This window comes from Vanacampus margaritifer, chromosome 2, assembly GCF_051991255.1.
Source record: "Vanacampus margaritifer isolate UIUO_Vmar chromosome 2, RoL_Vmar_1.0, whole genome shotgun sequence".
NCBI classification, from domain to species: domain Eukaryota; kingdom Metazoa; phylum Chordata; class Actinopteri; order Syngnathiformes; family Syngnathidae; genus Vanacampus; species Vanacampus margaritifer.
This window is the reverse complement of record NC_135433.1, coordinates 14,781,471-14,799,344: the sequence shown is the minus strand read 5'-3', so window position 1 is coordinate 14,799,344 and position 17,874 is coordinate 14,781,471. Positions and strand designations below refer to the sequence as shown.

At 39.5% G+C, this 17,874-nt stretch overlaps 1 protein-coding gene across 2 annotated transcripts in view; it reads left to right on the top strand.

The window, feature by feature from the left end:
• Positions 1–27: 27 nt before the first annotated feature.
• LOC144044775 (uncharacterized) overlaps positions 28–17,874 on the top strand; it is a 29,626-nt gene continuing 11,779 nt past the window's right edge. For both annotated transcript variants that reach the window (XM_077559386.1, XM_077559385.1), the window contains exon 1: positions 28–195. In XM_077559386.1, the coding sequence (XP_077415512.1) occupies positions 144–195 (52 nt within the window). In that variant the 5' untranslated portion in view covers positions 28–143. The remainder of the gene's footprint in view (positions 196–17,874) is intronic.

The following is a 17,874-nucleotide window of genomic DNA, read 5'->3' as shown; positions in this document are numbered from 1 at the left end:
TGCGGGGGGAGAGGCTGTGCCCCGGAGCACTGAGCAGCCTCCTCTGACTGTCTGAGAGAAGCACCTGTAGCACGCACTCGGAGACTTCTCGGCCTCGCGTCGGTACCGTTACACGCCGGCACAAGCTCACCACCACCGGAACCATGCCGCTACACCGCCTTCATGTGTTCAGCTCGCTCCTTGTCGCGGCCATGGGTGAGTAAACTTTTTGGGTTCTCCTTGCTGACTGACGTAAGCCACGACGTTTCATGTTGAAATTTTCTTATTTTCTCAATTGAATTATTTCTTTTTTAATGTCAAGTTTTCCATTGCTTTCTTTGTGTTTGCCTCAACTAGAGTGGGTACTGTTCACCCCATAAACTAATACCAAGTAGTTTAACCTTTTTTGTTTGTTCGGTTTTTTTTTTTTTAGACAAGGCACGTGTATTTCACGTTAGGAAAGTCTCACGGGACACTATAAAAACAAAACAAGTGACAAGGTGATCCCAATTTACTTAACAGTGTGAAATTGGGGCCTGTTTAGTTGAACATAAAGTATTATGTTATGTCAGGGATGTAAAATTGATTTTTTAGCGAAGGCCATCAATCAGCTACTGTAAATGTGGCATCCCTTCCACTTTAAATTGAACCATCCTAATGCCTAATAAATATTGTTCCATTTGTGGTAAGAATGGATTTGGTTGGAGAAATCTGTAAAAGGGAAGAAAAATGCACTTTTCATACACAGTTCCTAGGAAAATGAATTTTTTATTTTTATTTTTTAGAAAGAAACGTGACGTAGACACTTTATTGTTTTAGTGTACCACAAAAAAAATATGTGGCAGACTGATTGTGGTCATCATGCCTGAAGTTTCACATGTATGGCATAGGCAACAGGTTGATACACAGTTCTGCTTTCTTGTGGAAGATTGACCTAGCATATTGTCTTTCACAAACTAAAAGCTCCATATTTATGAAATAAACATTGTGACGTGTTCAAAAATCACATATTGTAAAAGGTGTTGAACAAAGAAGTCAGAAATTTTCCTAAAATATAGCTCATTATCTTGTTATTGTAGCAGATATCCATGCGGAAAATCCCCAACATTTATTTTTAACAATCTATCTTTGCGGCTGGGCCATGGACCGGTGGTTGGGGACCACTGGTTTAGAGGAACAAAGATACATTATACAGTATGTAGTAAATGATAAAGTTTGGACCAACTAAGTAAAACTGGATAATTTCCTGCGGTACACCTGGGAAGCATTGGTAATGTGATAAATATCTGACATCATACCAGGGGCGGGCAATGACCTTCGGAGAGGCAGGTGCTCAAAGTAAAATAAAAAAAAAGGGGCACTTGATAATGTTCCTGCACTGTCCACTCAGTTAGGGTTATAACTTTGAATGCTCGCAACAAACGAGCCGCTGTGTGTGGGGCAGGGAGCTGGGGGTGATGAAAAATTGATATAGGGTGTGTGATTGTATGTGTGTATATATGTGTGTGCGCGCATGTGAAAAAAAAAATCCATTGTAAAATTCTTAATTGAAATAATGGATAAACAATAAATCACACATGATGAAACTGTTATTTGTCTGCAATGCCAATGAAAATCTAACCTTGCGCTATAAGCTGAATTCTTGCCCCCCCCTTGACGAGAACGAAGACGACATTTTCATCCATGGCCGTGATGGGTCAAAACGAACGTGTACAAGATGCCGCATCGTCCAATCAGCTCCAAGTATTGTACAGAATGTCCCGAGCAAATCACCGTGGAGCAGTCCCAGATTGATATTGTGGAGAACTCCCTTGAGTGAATTACAATATCAATCTGGCTATTGCCGGGTTGATGACAATCACCCACAAAAAAAAACTTGTTTTAAAATTTGTGCATAATAATCAATTATGAACAACAAATTTACATAAATACATAAAATGATTATGTAAAATGCTAGAGTGTGTAGCACTTTAGTGCTAAAGTGCTATTGTGATTTTCCTATAGTGCATGTTGCGAATAAAATGTCTTACTTTACATTTAGCTTGATTCAGGTAAGAGCAAATGCCGTTTATTACTCTGTATGTGTAGATTGTCAATCTTTAGTTATTGCAACTGAACTCAACAATTAACTGCCACATCTAGGCAAGCGAGATTGTTTGTTTTTGAAAAACGCTGTGATTATTATTTTTTGGTTCTTCATTGTCCCGCTAATTTGGGAAAACACTGCTACTTGTTTCTTATTAGGACCTCAATCTGACCACTGACCCCCCCAAAAACGAGCTGTCGGTTAAAATAAAAAACAAAGATCATGTAGCAATTTCCACATATATTTTTAAGTATTTTTCAATTCAGCTATCATTGAGTACATGTCACAAAACTATTCGAAGAGAAAAAAGTTACAAACATCTACTGAAAGTGTTCCTTCTATTTTTCACATTGAGGTCGTAAATTTTTTTGTACAGCGGGCTAAGACTCGTACTGCTCGCAATAGTTGCACCAGAGCTGCGTGCTCCTAGCGCTTGTCAGCCGTTTGAAAATACAAGAAATCAATTCTATGTCTGCTTACTGTGAGTGAGACTAAAAGGAGCAACCAATTTACCGACGGCAGGTGCAGTGGCGAGCAACCTGGCTTCGAATGAGAGCGCGTCTCGTAGTATGACGTCATCTTTGAGGATCCCGTGACTAAAGATATCGTAATAATAATTTAATTTATGTAAATTATGTTGTTGAATTTTGGCTTTGAAAGGCAACAAAATGACTTGCACACACACACCAAAAAAAAAAGGACAATGGGGCACTTTGGGCATCAGTGCCAAAAGAGCATGTGCCCGGGCATCCATAGCCCCTCCCCCCTCTGCACGTGGCTGCATCATACTGTCAAGTTGTAGCTTGGCAAGCCACACCCACTTTGTTAAAAGACCAAAAGTGAGTCTGGAAAGGCTGCCTTTGACCACAATTTGGCCTGGCTCAAAATGGCCGGGCAAATCTAATTTGTTTATTTGCTTTGATGTATTCTTTGTGAGTAATGTCACTCACTCCTCAGCGCCAAAAGTATATTATCACACGAATCATCACGTTTTTACCGCAACAACAACATAAGTCATTCAGTATTGTCTCTTTTCAAGTAGCCATGTTAAATTTACTCCGTAAACGCCCACCGCTACTGTTTACTCGCGGACTTAGATATGGATATCATGTACGTCCGTGTGTTTACGACGCTTCAACACATAAGTGCTTTCATGACGTCACGTCCTCTCCTCGCTGATTGGCTCTTTTCAATATCAGTTTGGTCAGGTTGGCCTCGCCTCACAAATGCGCTTCATTGCGATTGTGCCCAGACTCACTTGCTGGTAAAGTGATGATTCTGGTTTCCAGGTTAATCGGGTTGTAAAAGCAGCCTTTTAATAATTCCAGGACGCAAGCTGCATAGTTCACATGGAAGATTTTAGGCACATAAAAGTGACAATAAAAAAAGTTTGTACAAATGATATAATTTAGCTGCATCAACTCATAGGGCTGGGCAGTTATCAGAATTTAATTGTGATTTCGGTTTTAGCTTCTCTCGATCTTGAAAACATTATAATCGAAGAAAAATAATGCATGTGCCGAACGGTGTGGTGTGCTTGCAAGTTCCCAACATTGAGAAAGTGCCCTGAATCCACAATGTTGCTTGTGCAGCAAGCATGGGATTCTGTTCTCCCTGAGCGTGCTTCAAACTTTTTATTGACATCATGGTTGTAGTTTACTGTAAAACCAAACACACAACAAAAATGATTTCACACATTGTATAGATAAGTCCAGCACATGCTTCAAACATCACAAGTGCGGATGCAAACTAAATAAAAAAAAAAAAACGGGAAGTGGGGGTAATATTCTTTCAAACAACAAATGTTCACGCACAAACTCTAAAAACACATTCATACAAGTATTGTAGCTATTCTCAAACACACATATTCTTCCCAATCTGTGAAAAATTTGTTATATTATTTAATGGGGCTCAATCCACTGATTTACAGTATACATATGACTGGATTGCCAATAGGCCCCTCGTGGCTGAAGCCAGAGGGCAGCAATCTTATTTAAACTTATTATTTAACTGAAAACACTGTTATCAGTGCGTGTTTTACGCTAGAATCCCTGTATGGAGTAATGATAGCCTCTCAAAGAGCAAACTTCACTATTTGCATCGACCACTCAAATGATATTATTTCAATATGTTGAATTGTGACTCACAGAGGTTAGGTTTACATGTCGTAGCGAATTTATACCTGATGGGCTTGACATTCACTTGGTTGTTGATGGTCCTGACAACATGAAGCAGAAGAATCTTTGAGTATCACCTGGAAATATACCTTATAAGAGAAAATTAAGTCTTTTTCTTAGCACATGTAGCGCTTCTTTCAGACATGTTGGCAAACACGGTGGAATTTTCACTGTAGAGGCAGAAAATAACGTGAAAACACCGCAGAGAATTCAATGTATTCAAGTTAGGCAATCTTAGTGAGTGGCAACATAAGTATTTTTCTTCTTTTTTTTGCTATTATCCTCCATCCATCCATTTTCTTAACCGCTTCTTCCTCACAAGAGTTTCTTAATATATTATTTTACTTTGTTGCTTTTTTTTTTTTTAACTAATCATAATTTCAATACCAGTCAAAAATAATTGTTTAAATGTTTTTTTTTTTTACATAATTGCCCATCCCTGTTAACTAATGTCTGGACCATTAATATTAATAAAAGGTAACAAATTCTAGAAAAATAAAATAAAAAACAACAACCAAAGTACGCTTCCCCTTAACAACCCGTAAACTAATATTGCATACTGGTAGTTTAAGGCAGTATTTCCCAAGCAGTGTTTTATTGAGCCAAGGCACATATTTCACAAAATAAAAATCTCACTGAACCAAACAAAGTGTCATCAAAAAGGTATACTCTGAAATAATGATCATCTCAATCTTTTTGACAAATGTGCGTACTCAGTGTGGAATCCAAACAGGCTGCTGTTTAGTTGAACACAAACCTATTATTCTGTTGTGCTAAAAGAAACAGGTTACTGATTGTGTCTAGTACACAAGGATGCTTGTATGCAGCATAGCAAAAGAAATTACACCGTGCCGACACCTGCGGATAACAGCTCATAAAATACATTGCACTCATCTTAACAACACAGGTTAGAACTACAGTTAGATACTATATTAACCATTATTGTAGGATTAAGTTTTGACAGGAGTAAAACTTTTTCAAATTGAAAAAGAAAAGAAAATTATGCAGTCCATATACCGTCCCGTACAAAAGTATTAGAACGGCAAGTCATTCCTTTGTTTTTTAAAAAGATGAATATCAGACAAATGTTCAGAATTCCATCTTTATTTCATAATATTTACATCAGGGGTCTTAAACTTAAATTCTCTGGGCCGCAGGAGGAAGGGTCGGGTCTGGGTGAGGTTGGGCCACATCAGGTATTCCACACAAAAAAAGTCCTCTCAAAGGTAATTATTAACAGTTCTTAAACTTCAGTGAGTTTCTTCAAAAATGTTGTTGGCTCAGCATGTCTATTTGAGTCATGGTTTTTGAGGTTCTATTGTTGGTGCACTGCCACTTATATGTGCAAATAAGATGTTGGGGCACCTTTATGCTCAACAAAGAAACACTGCATCGACCCCCACTTTTCCTGAAATTGTCTGTGCTTGTTACCAACCTTTCTCTTCACTGCATGCTTTAAAGAAGGCATGATTTTTGTAATTTCATTACAGCTGGTGGCGCTCTCACAATAATCAAGTACTGTATTTATTTTATTTTTTTTTATGAAACCATTTGAAACATTCTTTTGCAGACTTTTCTAATATTATAGCTGTTCATATGAAGGACATTAAGTATAAAATGAAATAAAAATTTGCACCATGCTTATCTTTCTCTAACCAAAGACGCGTGGAGAATGTCACTTTCGAAATGTTACACACGGAGGATAGAAAACGGCTTGTTAGCAATCGATTCCAGGCTCTGGCCTTCCTGGGTGGAGTTTACATGTTCTCTCCGTGCCTGCGTGGGTTTTTTCTCTGAGTACTCCAGTTTCCTCCCACATTCCAAAAATCCTGCATGGTTAGTTAATTGAAGAGTCTAAATTGTCCCTAAGTGTGATTGTGAGTGTGAATGGTTGTTCGTCTCTGTGTTCCCTGCGATTGGCTGGCAACCAGTTCAGGCTGCGCCCCGCCTAATGCCCAATGGCAGCTGGGATAGGCTCCAGCAACCCCACAACCCTTGTGAGGAATGGGCGGTTCGGAAAATGGTTAGATGGATTCAGCGGTGTGTCCTGTCCAACAGGGTTTTTCAATTGAATATATAACCAAAATGTTTAGGCTCCAGGCTACCCAGGACGAGGGAGCTGGCAGGGTGGCCCCTTCGGAGGTCCTTCCCCCTCAGTGACATTATCAACAGAACTTCGATGTTGGTCGTCAGTATGTAGATTCATCAAATGGAAATAAAAGCATCCGTAGGGGTAGTAGCAATTATATCGCCGTCAACTTTCAAACATATAAGCAAATTTCAACTGATGGAAAAACAAAATACAATCCATTTGACGCCGGAGCGTGTGCAAAGCATGATGCCCGAGGCAAGCACATGTGAGCGCCATGTGACTTTGTCCATCTCCAAGTCAAACATGTTAGCTTAAAGGAAAACAACTAACTAGCTATTCTGTGAAATGGTTCATTTCAACTCTTCCCTGGAAAATGTGTTAATTTATGTAGAGCGATTATGATTTTTTTTTCAAGTCAGTAAATGTATTAGAACAGACAATGAAATTAACTTAAATTTACAAACTGTTGCTTTCTTCATTTGAAATGCTTTTCCAAGCCTTTACTGCCACCTCTTCCAGTTCTTGTTTGATTCTGGGGGGTTCTTCCTTCAGTCACCTCTAAAGGAGGCAAAATACATGCTTGATTGGGTTAAGGTCTAGTGACTGACTTGGGCAGTCCAAAGCTTGATTTATGCTTGACGCGTCCGTGAGGTACACACGGCTCCAGGCAACGAAATTATGTCATTTCAGCTAGGGATGGTCCAATCCAATCCACTGGATCGGTATCGAGTCTGATACAGGCCAAAATGACTGGATCTGGATCGACTGTTTTTCATTAGAAAAACTCTGATCCAATCCATGAGCCCAAACTTTAACATATTCCTCAAATTCATGTTGCGCGGCATGCAATCGATCAAACAGACGAGCTTGCCGCAATGGTGCGATGTGTGCGCATTTCTTCTTCGTTGGTGGCAAGTTCTTCTTCAGGTCCGGTGCCTCCTGATCCGAAGAAGAACTTGCCAAGACCACAAAGAAGAAATGGGCACACGCTCGTCATATGCATAAACACAGCGGGCGAAGAAATGGTAGTTCAACCTGGTTCAATTACTAAATTAACAGTCACCTTAGTACAACACTTACGGTTGCACGATGTGTGGAACTGAACGAAGTTTAGCTAGCTTCAATCGAGCCTCAGCCAATGGCACACTTTACAATAATGACCTCATAATCGGGTGAGTTATAAACATTAAAAAACTTCTACCGCCAACATTAAATTAAGGCAGCTTACAACTTTGTGGGTCAAATCAAATGGAAATCACCAGCTAACATTAGCGTCTAGTGTATAGTGTAGCGTTGCAGAAATAGTCAGGCCAAGCAGTGAGCTACAATCCATCCAGTGTCCATACCACTTATATTCACTCGGGTCGCCGACTTGCCGAGGTGCTGGAGCCTATTACAGTTGTTTTCACGCTAAAAGATTACCGTAGACCGTAACCGTGACAGGACAACAGCAACAAAACACGCTAAGAGCGTAGTTTACACTGATCTGTATATATTACTGGCTAGCCGATAGCCCGTACAAGCCCGTACAAGCCCGTACAAGCCGTTGAAGCCACAGGGCAGCCATTTTACTCCTCCCACCTCACAAGCAGACTACTGTATAAAGTATACGTATTCGTGGACGATATGTGCTGCTTTGAACACTCCCTTTTTCTTTTATCGCTCAGTTCTTTAGACCCCAATATTATATTTGGCAAAGGCATCTATTTTTGCATCCATCCATCCATCCATTTTCTTGGCCGCTTTTCCTCACTAGGGTCGCGGGGGATGCTGGAGCCTATCCCAGCTGGCTTCGGGCAGTAGGCGGGGTACACCCTGAACTGGTTGCCAGCCAATCGCAGGGCACACAGAGACGAACAACCACACTCACATTCACACCTAGGGACAATTTGGAGTGTTCAATTAACCTGCCATGCATGTTTTTGGAATGTGGGAGGAAACCGGAGTACCCGGTGAAAACCCACGCAAGCACGGGGAGAACATGCAAACTCCACCCAGGAAGGCCGAAGCCCGGACTCGATCTCACGTCCTCTGCACTGGGAGGCGGACGTGCTAACATGCAAACTCCACCCAGGAAGGCCGAAGCCCGGACTCTATCTCACGTCCTCTGCACTGGGAGGCGGACGTGCTAACCAGTCAAATATAATTTAATTTAAAAAAATACAAAAATATAAGTTTCCTCCTGTAAACATCATAAAGCATATCATTTATACATATATTTAAGGCAAGTTGTAAAATGTCTGTCCTCCTGTTTATGTTTAAAATTTTTAAAACATCATAAATCATGCCGTTTCTACTAAGTGCTGTCTCAAATGTTCTTCAATTTCGATACTGTAAATGTATTGGATCGTATGCCGAGAAATGTTTCTTAGGAGGAGTAATATGGCAGCTTTGTGGCTTCAAAGGGTCTTGGCCTATCGGCTATCCAGTTATATACAGATCAGTGGTAGTTTACAAAAAGTCTCCCGTTGCCTTCACGCTCCTTCCAGACTGTCGTAAACAACAGCATCCGTGAACCACATACAAGAGTTGCTACAGTATTTTTAAACTCAGCGAGCATGTATTCTCGTCTGCTACAACAGACACTACGCTGCAGGCACATTGCTTGAATAGGCAGATAAGCTAATTTTCCTCAACAAGAACGGCTTTTGAGTTCATATTGTACCTTCTATATTCTAAATTTGGTTGCAAAGTTGTTCTCTTTATTTACAGGCTACAATTTGTCAATACTCATTTACATTTGTGCAAATGGATTTAGGTTTTAATACTTGTTAAAAAATAACTTAGCAATTCATAGTTAAGTTAAATATTTTTTCATGATTTTGGTGTGGCACTACCAAATGATGCGTTTGCTTGAAAACAAGTGAGAGATGAAAACAAAGTGAAGACAAATGACATGTGCCGTGTCAAATGTTTATTTTAATTTATGCCACGGGCCATACAAAAAAAAAGGATGGCTATAGTTTGGACACACCTAATATACAGTATATCTGGCTGTAGTAATTTCTGCTGTTTTAATACAAAGCCACAGCAGTTACACATGACTTCAGTGTGTTTTCCTTCTTTCTGTACGGGACCAAAATAGTTGTTGTACAATTAACGTATTGTTTTAAGATGTCACTATCCAGTAGATTACATCCACGTTTAATTATTAACTTTTTGGGTGACAAAAATAATCGGATCGCTATAGGGTTGGTATTTAGGGATAGACCAATAATCAGCGCCGATATTCAGCATTTTATAAATATCGGCATCTGCCTCGTTTTGATGACCGATACATTAAAAACTGTTATTTTTTGTTCCGACGGCGCTTTTCTTCTCCGTCTGCTCTGACTCATGGACTGTTGTTGACTCCCTGCATCTGATTGGTTGCTCATGCAGTGCTAACAGCCAATACATAGTATTCACTGACGTCCTGGATGGTCGCGAGCCCACCCACCCCTCATGGTCGGTCAACTTTCCCGTGAAGTCAGCTTTGCTTCTATTGAGTTTACACCGAATGTTATTTTGTTATTGACGAATGTCACCCCCAGCTTCCTCTAACGTTACTTGTGTAAGCAAGACGTATGCAGAAGATTTAGCTCAACACTCTTTGCATCGGTACATGTTGAAACGTTTGGTTAGTGGATTGCATTACATTTGCCGATACTGCCCGCACTGGACGACTTGAAAACATATGCTCTAAGGTAGGATGTCTCTCAAGACACGGACATTATTGCGTCTTCTGTACTGTCGGATTTTATTGGTTGCTATGTGCATTTATCAATTGTGAATTTGAGGTGAAGAATCTCGGGTTATTTTTAAACCAAGTAGCACTTGCATGTTACAACGAAAACAACAACATTGTTGATTCATCACTTATTTTCATACACTTTAAAAACAACGTTTGGGCTGCTAGGAAAGGAAAATAAGAGACCTTAAGGAGGGTATTTGGAGAAATCTCAAAATCGAACATCTTGACCACAAATCTATATTTAGCCAGAGCTAGCCACGGCTAGCGGCTCACATATATCAGAATTGCATTATGGTAAAAACATTTTTACCATCTTACAATGACACTTACCTTAATCAAAATGGTCAGAACACACTTTGGTAGACTTTGTCGGTTGGAAATTATTTTGAAGTATATTTGTAATTCCGGACACTTTGCCGTTCCCATTCGACATTCCATGGACCGGCACACAATGTGGAGCAAATGACAGCATGTGAATACTATCTAGAAGTTTCATTTCACATCTTTGTTTGCCCAATTTTGCACCCGTTAACGGCACACGTGTGCAACATTGTGAAGCGGTGCGTGAAAATCTGGAATAAATGAACAAATGAATGAATCAAAGTAACTTGTAGTAAGCAACACAAGCGCTCCTCAGCATTTGGTTGCGTTGTCTTGCTGGTCGTTTGCCCCACGAAAGGCCTGCTGGGTCGATAGGTGGGGGTCGGTGATGTCATGTGAATACTACGTATTAGCAGCGAAAGCTCGGTTCTTCTCTAGACACTCACATGCAGAAGAGAAAATCTAATGCAGAAGGACCACCAGGCCGGTGTGGAGTTTAAGAGGTAAGTTAAACTTCCTATCTATCTTGTGTATTAAATAAACTATATAAAGCTGCCCCCGCTATGACAATGCGTTAGCTCGCGAATCAGCAGCTATTAGCCCGCGAGCCTACCATCTAGCTCGCGGGCTAATCTAATAGCCGTTTTTAGTGGCTATTTGGGAGTTAGCGTGCGGGTGAACGGCTAGTCCGCGAGCTAACGGTGAGCTCGCAAATTAGCAGCTTTTTGGCAGTTATCGTGCGGGTGAACGCTTAGCCTGCGAGCTAACCGATAGCTTGCGAATTAGCGGACATTTGGGAATTAGCGTTCGGCTAGGAAATATTGATAAAAGTATGCAGTGAGCAAGTGGATGTGCAATCCTGTATGTGTCTGTGTGTGTAAGCCACATTATTGTTGGTGCAGAAGTTAAAGGCAAACACTCCAAGTGTACGTCACTCATTGCTGTTTCACTACTTTTTACCACAGAAAAACAGTATGGTGAAGACTGCAGCGGCATATGGGGCACACATAAATGATGGAACACCCACAAAAAAGGAGAGAAGACAGCCCCGTTGATCAGACATTCATTGCTCACCTGGCCAGTAGCTGCGTTGAGGATACACTTTTTGTTTTAGAACTTTAAAACAAAGATAAGTCAAAGATGAACATTTCAGTTATATTTATTTTTTTGCAAACTTATTGACTATAGTAAATTTTAAGAAGATATTTGTTTTTATTTAACTTTATAAGACATAATGCTGAGCCTGGGGGCACAATGCACTTTCTGTCAGAATTTGAAAACAAAGTTGTCTATTTTCTAAGATCTAAAAACCCTTTAACATGTTGCAAATCACAAGATCTATTTAATAAACATGTGCTTAAAGGTATTTAAGCAGTCAAGTGCTGGAGTTTTTAATGATAATTTTATTATTAAAAATTTTGACACCAACTTTTTTTTTTCTGCAAATGTATACCGGGCTTCAAATATCGGTTATCGGCCTCCCTGACTGCCGATAATCGGTATCGGCCCTGAAAAAAGCATATCGGTCTATCTTTACTCAAGGCTGCAGTGTCAATATTGGTACCGGATAGGAAATTGTATCAAGCCATCCCTAATTTCAGCAACCACACCCCTCTGTGCGGCGACCGCATTGCCCACATTTTCTGTACTGTGCACTTATGAGTCGACAATTTGTAACCTACGCATACGGTCAGCGAACAAAGCTGTTGTAAATAACAGCGTTTTCCACTGCTCGATTCTTTGTTTTCATTTATTTGGTTAAATGTATGTAGTAGACTGTTCACCTACTGTTGTTGTGGATAGTTTTTTGGCGAATAAATTAATTCATTAATAGTAGCTTTCTACTTCTATTGTGGTGAAGTGTTTTTCATAGGACTCTCTTCACTGCCTGCTATAGTCTGGGAGAATATCAATTTACACCGGGGGCATGTAAGCCGAGTATAAAAAGGGTGCATCTAACTTCTGCACGGAACGTACTGTACTAAACTTGAGACCTTCCACAATTCCACACAAGTCAAATGATGGAAATATTTGTTTTCTCTTCCAGTAGTATAAAGAATATTTGTCTTATTCCTTGTTATCCAGTTTAAGATCATAAATGCACAGCCATGAACCTACTGTAATATGTCACTTGCGACTCAAGTAAAGTGGCATAAAGGGTTTCATGCTTTTTAAATTAATGGTTTATTTATTTGATACCAAAAATGCTAAGTTTAAACTGAAAGCTATTGCATTTTTGTGCTTGACATTGCCCGACAGAAATGTTTCTACACGTTTCTACTCCTTTGTGATTTAGTAACTTGTTTTACACAGAGTTGGGCATTCCGTCAACTTTGACGGAAGGTCTGTTAATCCGTCAATGACGGATGCCCATTTTGTTGACAATTGACGGGAAACTTTGAAAAATTGAAAAACTCAGCATTGACGGAAGGGGGTTTCTGTCCGTCAATGTAATCTTCAATCCGTCAATGACAGACGTCCCATTTTGCCACTTCTTTCCTGGGACTACGCAAAAAACTACACTGATTAATAAAATGCTACAACAAATGTGAATTCACCGTGTATTTTTAATAAAAAAGACATTGAATGTCTTTCAAGCTGTGTTGGGAATAACAGCAAACAGTGCTGCAATCACATTATGCAATAAACATGTTACAAATTATTACCACCTGCATTTTGTCACAATGTAACACCACAACAAGTGTGATTAGTGATGGTCAATTTAAGGCCCTACCAGTCATATCATTACCTTCTCATCATGACAAGTAAGGAACATGGCTGGGAGGTCATTGTTTGTTGTGCGGTCCACAGTCATGGTTTCATCAAGTGAAATGCATCAAGTCAAAAACGTGTGCACACACTTGTTAGCACATTCATGGTGCAAGCGGGATCAAACTTAAAGTAAAAAAGTGGTGATTAAAATGATTAAGTATTAAGAGATTCTTCGTCATTTGGCTTTTTATGCAAATTGATGTTGGTGACAATCACTGTGATTGGCTGTTAGACAGGAAATGCAGCTGATACTTTTTTTCCCCTGCCTGAGTACATCTTTTTTTTCTATTTCATAAAAAAAAATATCATATCAATATCAAAACATAAATCAAAGTTCAGTTAATTGTCATTATCTTTACTACATGGAGACAAAGGTTCCTGGTGAATTCAACAAACAAATTGAACTAATAAACGAGCACATCGCTCTTATTTAATGGGATGTAATGCAGTTTGTCCCATTGGAGTTGCCGTAGCGTGACGTCATCGGCCTGCGGAGCTCTTCGCCCAGAGGAGAAATGATTTGCATTTGTGAGCTGACAGCCAATCAGTCATCTCCATTTTACATACTGCAATTGATGGCCTTTCAATGTCTACAAAGCACAATGACTCTTACTTCTTCACAATTATAGAACCCGCATTTTACTTAGATATGTTCCTGCTTGTATTTTTAATATGTTTGGAATTTTATGTCATGAAACCATGATGGTACTTGGTTTCACGAACAATGACTTTTGACAAATTGTATGCACTGCTCTGTTTCTATAACTTGGTGTCTGTCAGTAATACCAAACTCATGGAGTTCCTGGGAAAAATATTGATGGAAGGTCTGTCAATCCATCAATATTGACGGAAGGTCTGTTAGTCCGTCAATGACGAATGCCATGGCGGCTGCTCGTTTCGCTGAGGGAATGATGGATTGACATTACAAGGCCGTTTGGCTTGAAATATTGACGGATTGATGATGATGATGGAAGGGCTTAGTGCCAATATTTAGCTAAAACTCCTATACTGACATAATGCCCAAAAATGGTACAACTCATTTATTTTGGCATTCTTCCCAGCTTTTTTGAACAACATAAAGCAAACTAAAGTTGATAGGTCACCCTTATTGGACGGACGCTCATCACATTGCATTATGTGCTGCAGCGTGTCGCCCCTTTATGGCGTCTCCCAACCGAGGTGTGACCGAGTGTGCCTGAAGTGGCGACCTCCTCTCGGTTACGCATTCTGTTTTAGTGAGAGCCTCTGGTGTTACAGCTCGTGCACGCCTTGTATGTTTCATTGTGCTGCTAGCTATTCATCTTTACTTCCCGTTCCTCTGCACCAGGCAATCATTACTTCAATTTCCTCCTTACACTACCCTTTTTACCATCACGCTCGAGCTGTTCTGTTGTTTTGTGTGCGTCCATTTGTGTGGATTAGAGTGCAAGAGGACGCTAAGTCCTACGTTGTACTTGGCCCAGTTTTAATTGGATATGATACCTGCAGAGGTCGTGCGACGCGGCCATCTGTTCAGCCGCACATAAGGCTTTATTTCCGCAGCAGGAACCTTAACCCGGATCTAGAAACTTTTGGTAGACAGTTGTGTATTTAGTTGGGCTGCAATGATACCACTCTTGTACATTGTACATATATTACTGTACATTTGGGTGCTCGCTGATATTGAGTACCCTTGTGAGGAATAAGCGGTTAAGAAAATAGATGGATGGCTACATGATAATGCGATTATGTCTTGCAATTTTGATAAAAACACATTTTATTTTAAGACATTCTTCAAAAACAAACTATTGTTTAAAACACCAACTTTTATTGAAAATGTGAAACATTTCATTCAAATATTATTATTTTGGATTGTATAATTTATTGCTTTCTACGTTTAATCTTTATGTATACCAATAGTATGTTGTTACCACGAAAAAGAAAATATTTTGCACCTCCCCAACTCTCCGCTGCAACTATAAATAGTATCATTTGTCAGTACACCTATTCAGAGGAGCTAATATTCCTTGCGTACTCTCTGAATGAGAACGCCAGTGCCACCTACTGTGGTGGATGTGCAATTACACTTTATAGTACAAGGGGAAAAGAAAAACATGCTCTTTATGTCACACTCGCCCCCCTTGGCATCGCACCATGCACCCCACCCCACCAGGGGGTCCAACCCCTATTTGAAAAGGACTACATTAATGAGAGACAACATGTCCTCCATCCCTCTGCTTTTTGGACCCAACCCACCCCACCACCGCTAATTAAAGGTGTACCCATCCCCTGAAGTGACTCCATAAAGGCCTCCTGATGCCATTTTATGAAGTCCTGCTGAGTCACGACATATTTAAAATGTGCACATGCAACAAACAGCATTGACACGAGTATACTGTACATTGGATATTCGCAGTTTGGCGTTCACAAATTCACCTGTTCATAGATTTCTTAGAGGGGGGACGTATCTCTCGTTACCTGAAAAAGTTTGTGTGTGTGTGTGTGTTTTTTGTTTTTTTTGTAGTTGTTTTTTTATGTCCAAATTGTTGACATGGAAGGCCTTGTTCTTCTGCTACCTCTTTGGCCACTGCTAGTGCAGCGGCGTAGAAGCAAAAGAATAACATCTTCCATGAAATCAAGCTTGGAGAAAGCACATTACAGTCATATTGTGTTGAAAGCAGTTGTTCATTTCACAGTTAAGGTTGTATTCCACCTTCTCTGGGTTCCAACTAAATGCGGAGTAATCTGTTACAGCTCCCTGTTTTTTGGGCTCGCTGCCTGAAAGAGGCTTGTGACAAGGGTTCGGTCATGACAGTAGAAGGGACAGTCCCTCTAGCGGGATGAACACGCTACAGTAGTGTCATTGTTTGTATGAAACGTGCTTTTTAGGTTGAAGTGCTCTCAATGTGGGTAAAAGCCGGATCTTTCTGATCCGCGTCCTTCTGAGTGTGTGTTTGCAGACCACCTTTGACCCAGTCATCCCTTTTGTGTCTGCAGAGATAATCTGCAGTAGGATAAACCCATACAGACAACACACTCTTAATTACTGCAAGTTGGCTGCCCTTTACTCTACTCAATGTTCTTAGTTTATGGCTGTCATCATTAATATTACAGTACACAACACCGTCAAACTATATATAACTATATTATACTAAACTATAGCGATATTGTATTTAATAATAATAATAATAATTAACTAATTAATTAGATTAGATTAATTAATTGTGGTGCAAATAAAATTATTATTATTATTTTTTTTAACAATATTATAAGTTAACGCTAGAGGTCCCACAGCCAAACCATCTGGCTTTTCTACATAGAATACCCAAAGGGCAGCCCAGTGGCTGGATTAGTCTCATCATTTATTTGCAAATGAGGCAATAACTGTCTCCAAGTGTTTTAGTGAGTTTTGGATTAACATCCAAACACAGGTGTGGTCAGCTCTACCATTTGGCGTTTCTAATTTCAATAGCAATAGAGTTGGCTGCCCTTTTGGCCAACTAGGCAATGACCATTGCTTTATGGGTGCTAATGACGCCTGTGGATTCATTTAGTCAGGTTCCATGAAGTGAAATCTGCGCAAGCATTTGAAATTTGGCCTATTGAGTGAGCCGTAGGCTGCAGTGGCATGTCACTTCTTAACCTGCGCCACTAGTCAAAAGCAGGGTGACAGCAGACAAGTAAGTAGTGCGACACAGGAGAGCGAAGCAAACTTACTTGGATCTTTGAACAGAAAGTTTATCTATAATAAGAACAAAGGACGGGACTATTAAAAAGAACACAGTGATTTGTACCTTGTGTAACAAAGAATTTCCCCTAATGTCCTAAAATTCAAATTCTTTATTTGGGACCTTTAGCTGATATGAGATTAAAATTGATTAATTAGAAATTCAATAAATATTTACAAAGCATGTAATTAATTAGATTAATTTTGTAATAATAATAATAATAATACTTATTCAGATTATTAATAGCAATTACTCATTCATGGAAGGCACAAAAGAATACAAATAATAAACAGTTTTTTATGAGGTACGTACTAGTTTGTTGTAGGTGTTGTGTACTGTAATATTAATGATCCAGTATAGCGCTTATTATGCATTTGTGGATTTCACAAAAATCAAAGTTATTCGTATATGTATACAGTACTTTAAGATTTTTCTGTGAATTAGCTGAATACATAAGAGAAATATGGTAATGTGTTTTTAATAATAAACATAATTTGTGTAGATATAAATATACAGCATACTGTAAAACTCAATGGAGCAATAATTACAAACTATAATTATTAATAAATAAATAAAGTATGGCTCGTAATTATTAGTTCAGTGAAGATGAAGTTGATGTATGACAGCATAGGCATGAACTTATTCAGGGCGCAAAGATAAACATTTTGGACAAAGGTTTCTAAATTTACAACATAATAATAGAACTTGTTTTAAAGCAAGTGATTACGTTTTATTCCACTTCTTCCTCCTGCTGCGCTGCCTTTTTATTGCAGCTAGCACATACTCAATGTTCCACTATGACCATTATATTGAGATGAAAGGTGCTGATAACGCACATACACACACCTCTGCACACATGAGCAAACACACAAATGTTGACTTATGTCATGTGTCCGTGAGACCTGCTGTTACCATAACGACCTCACTCACTACTTGACCAGTCAAACACTGACACATAAAAGGACTATGTGCGAAATAAAGGATAAAATGCGATAACTCCTTGAATG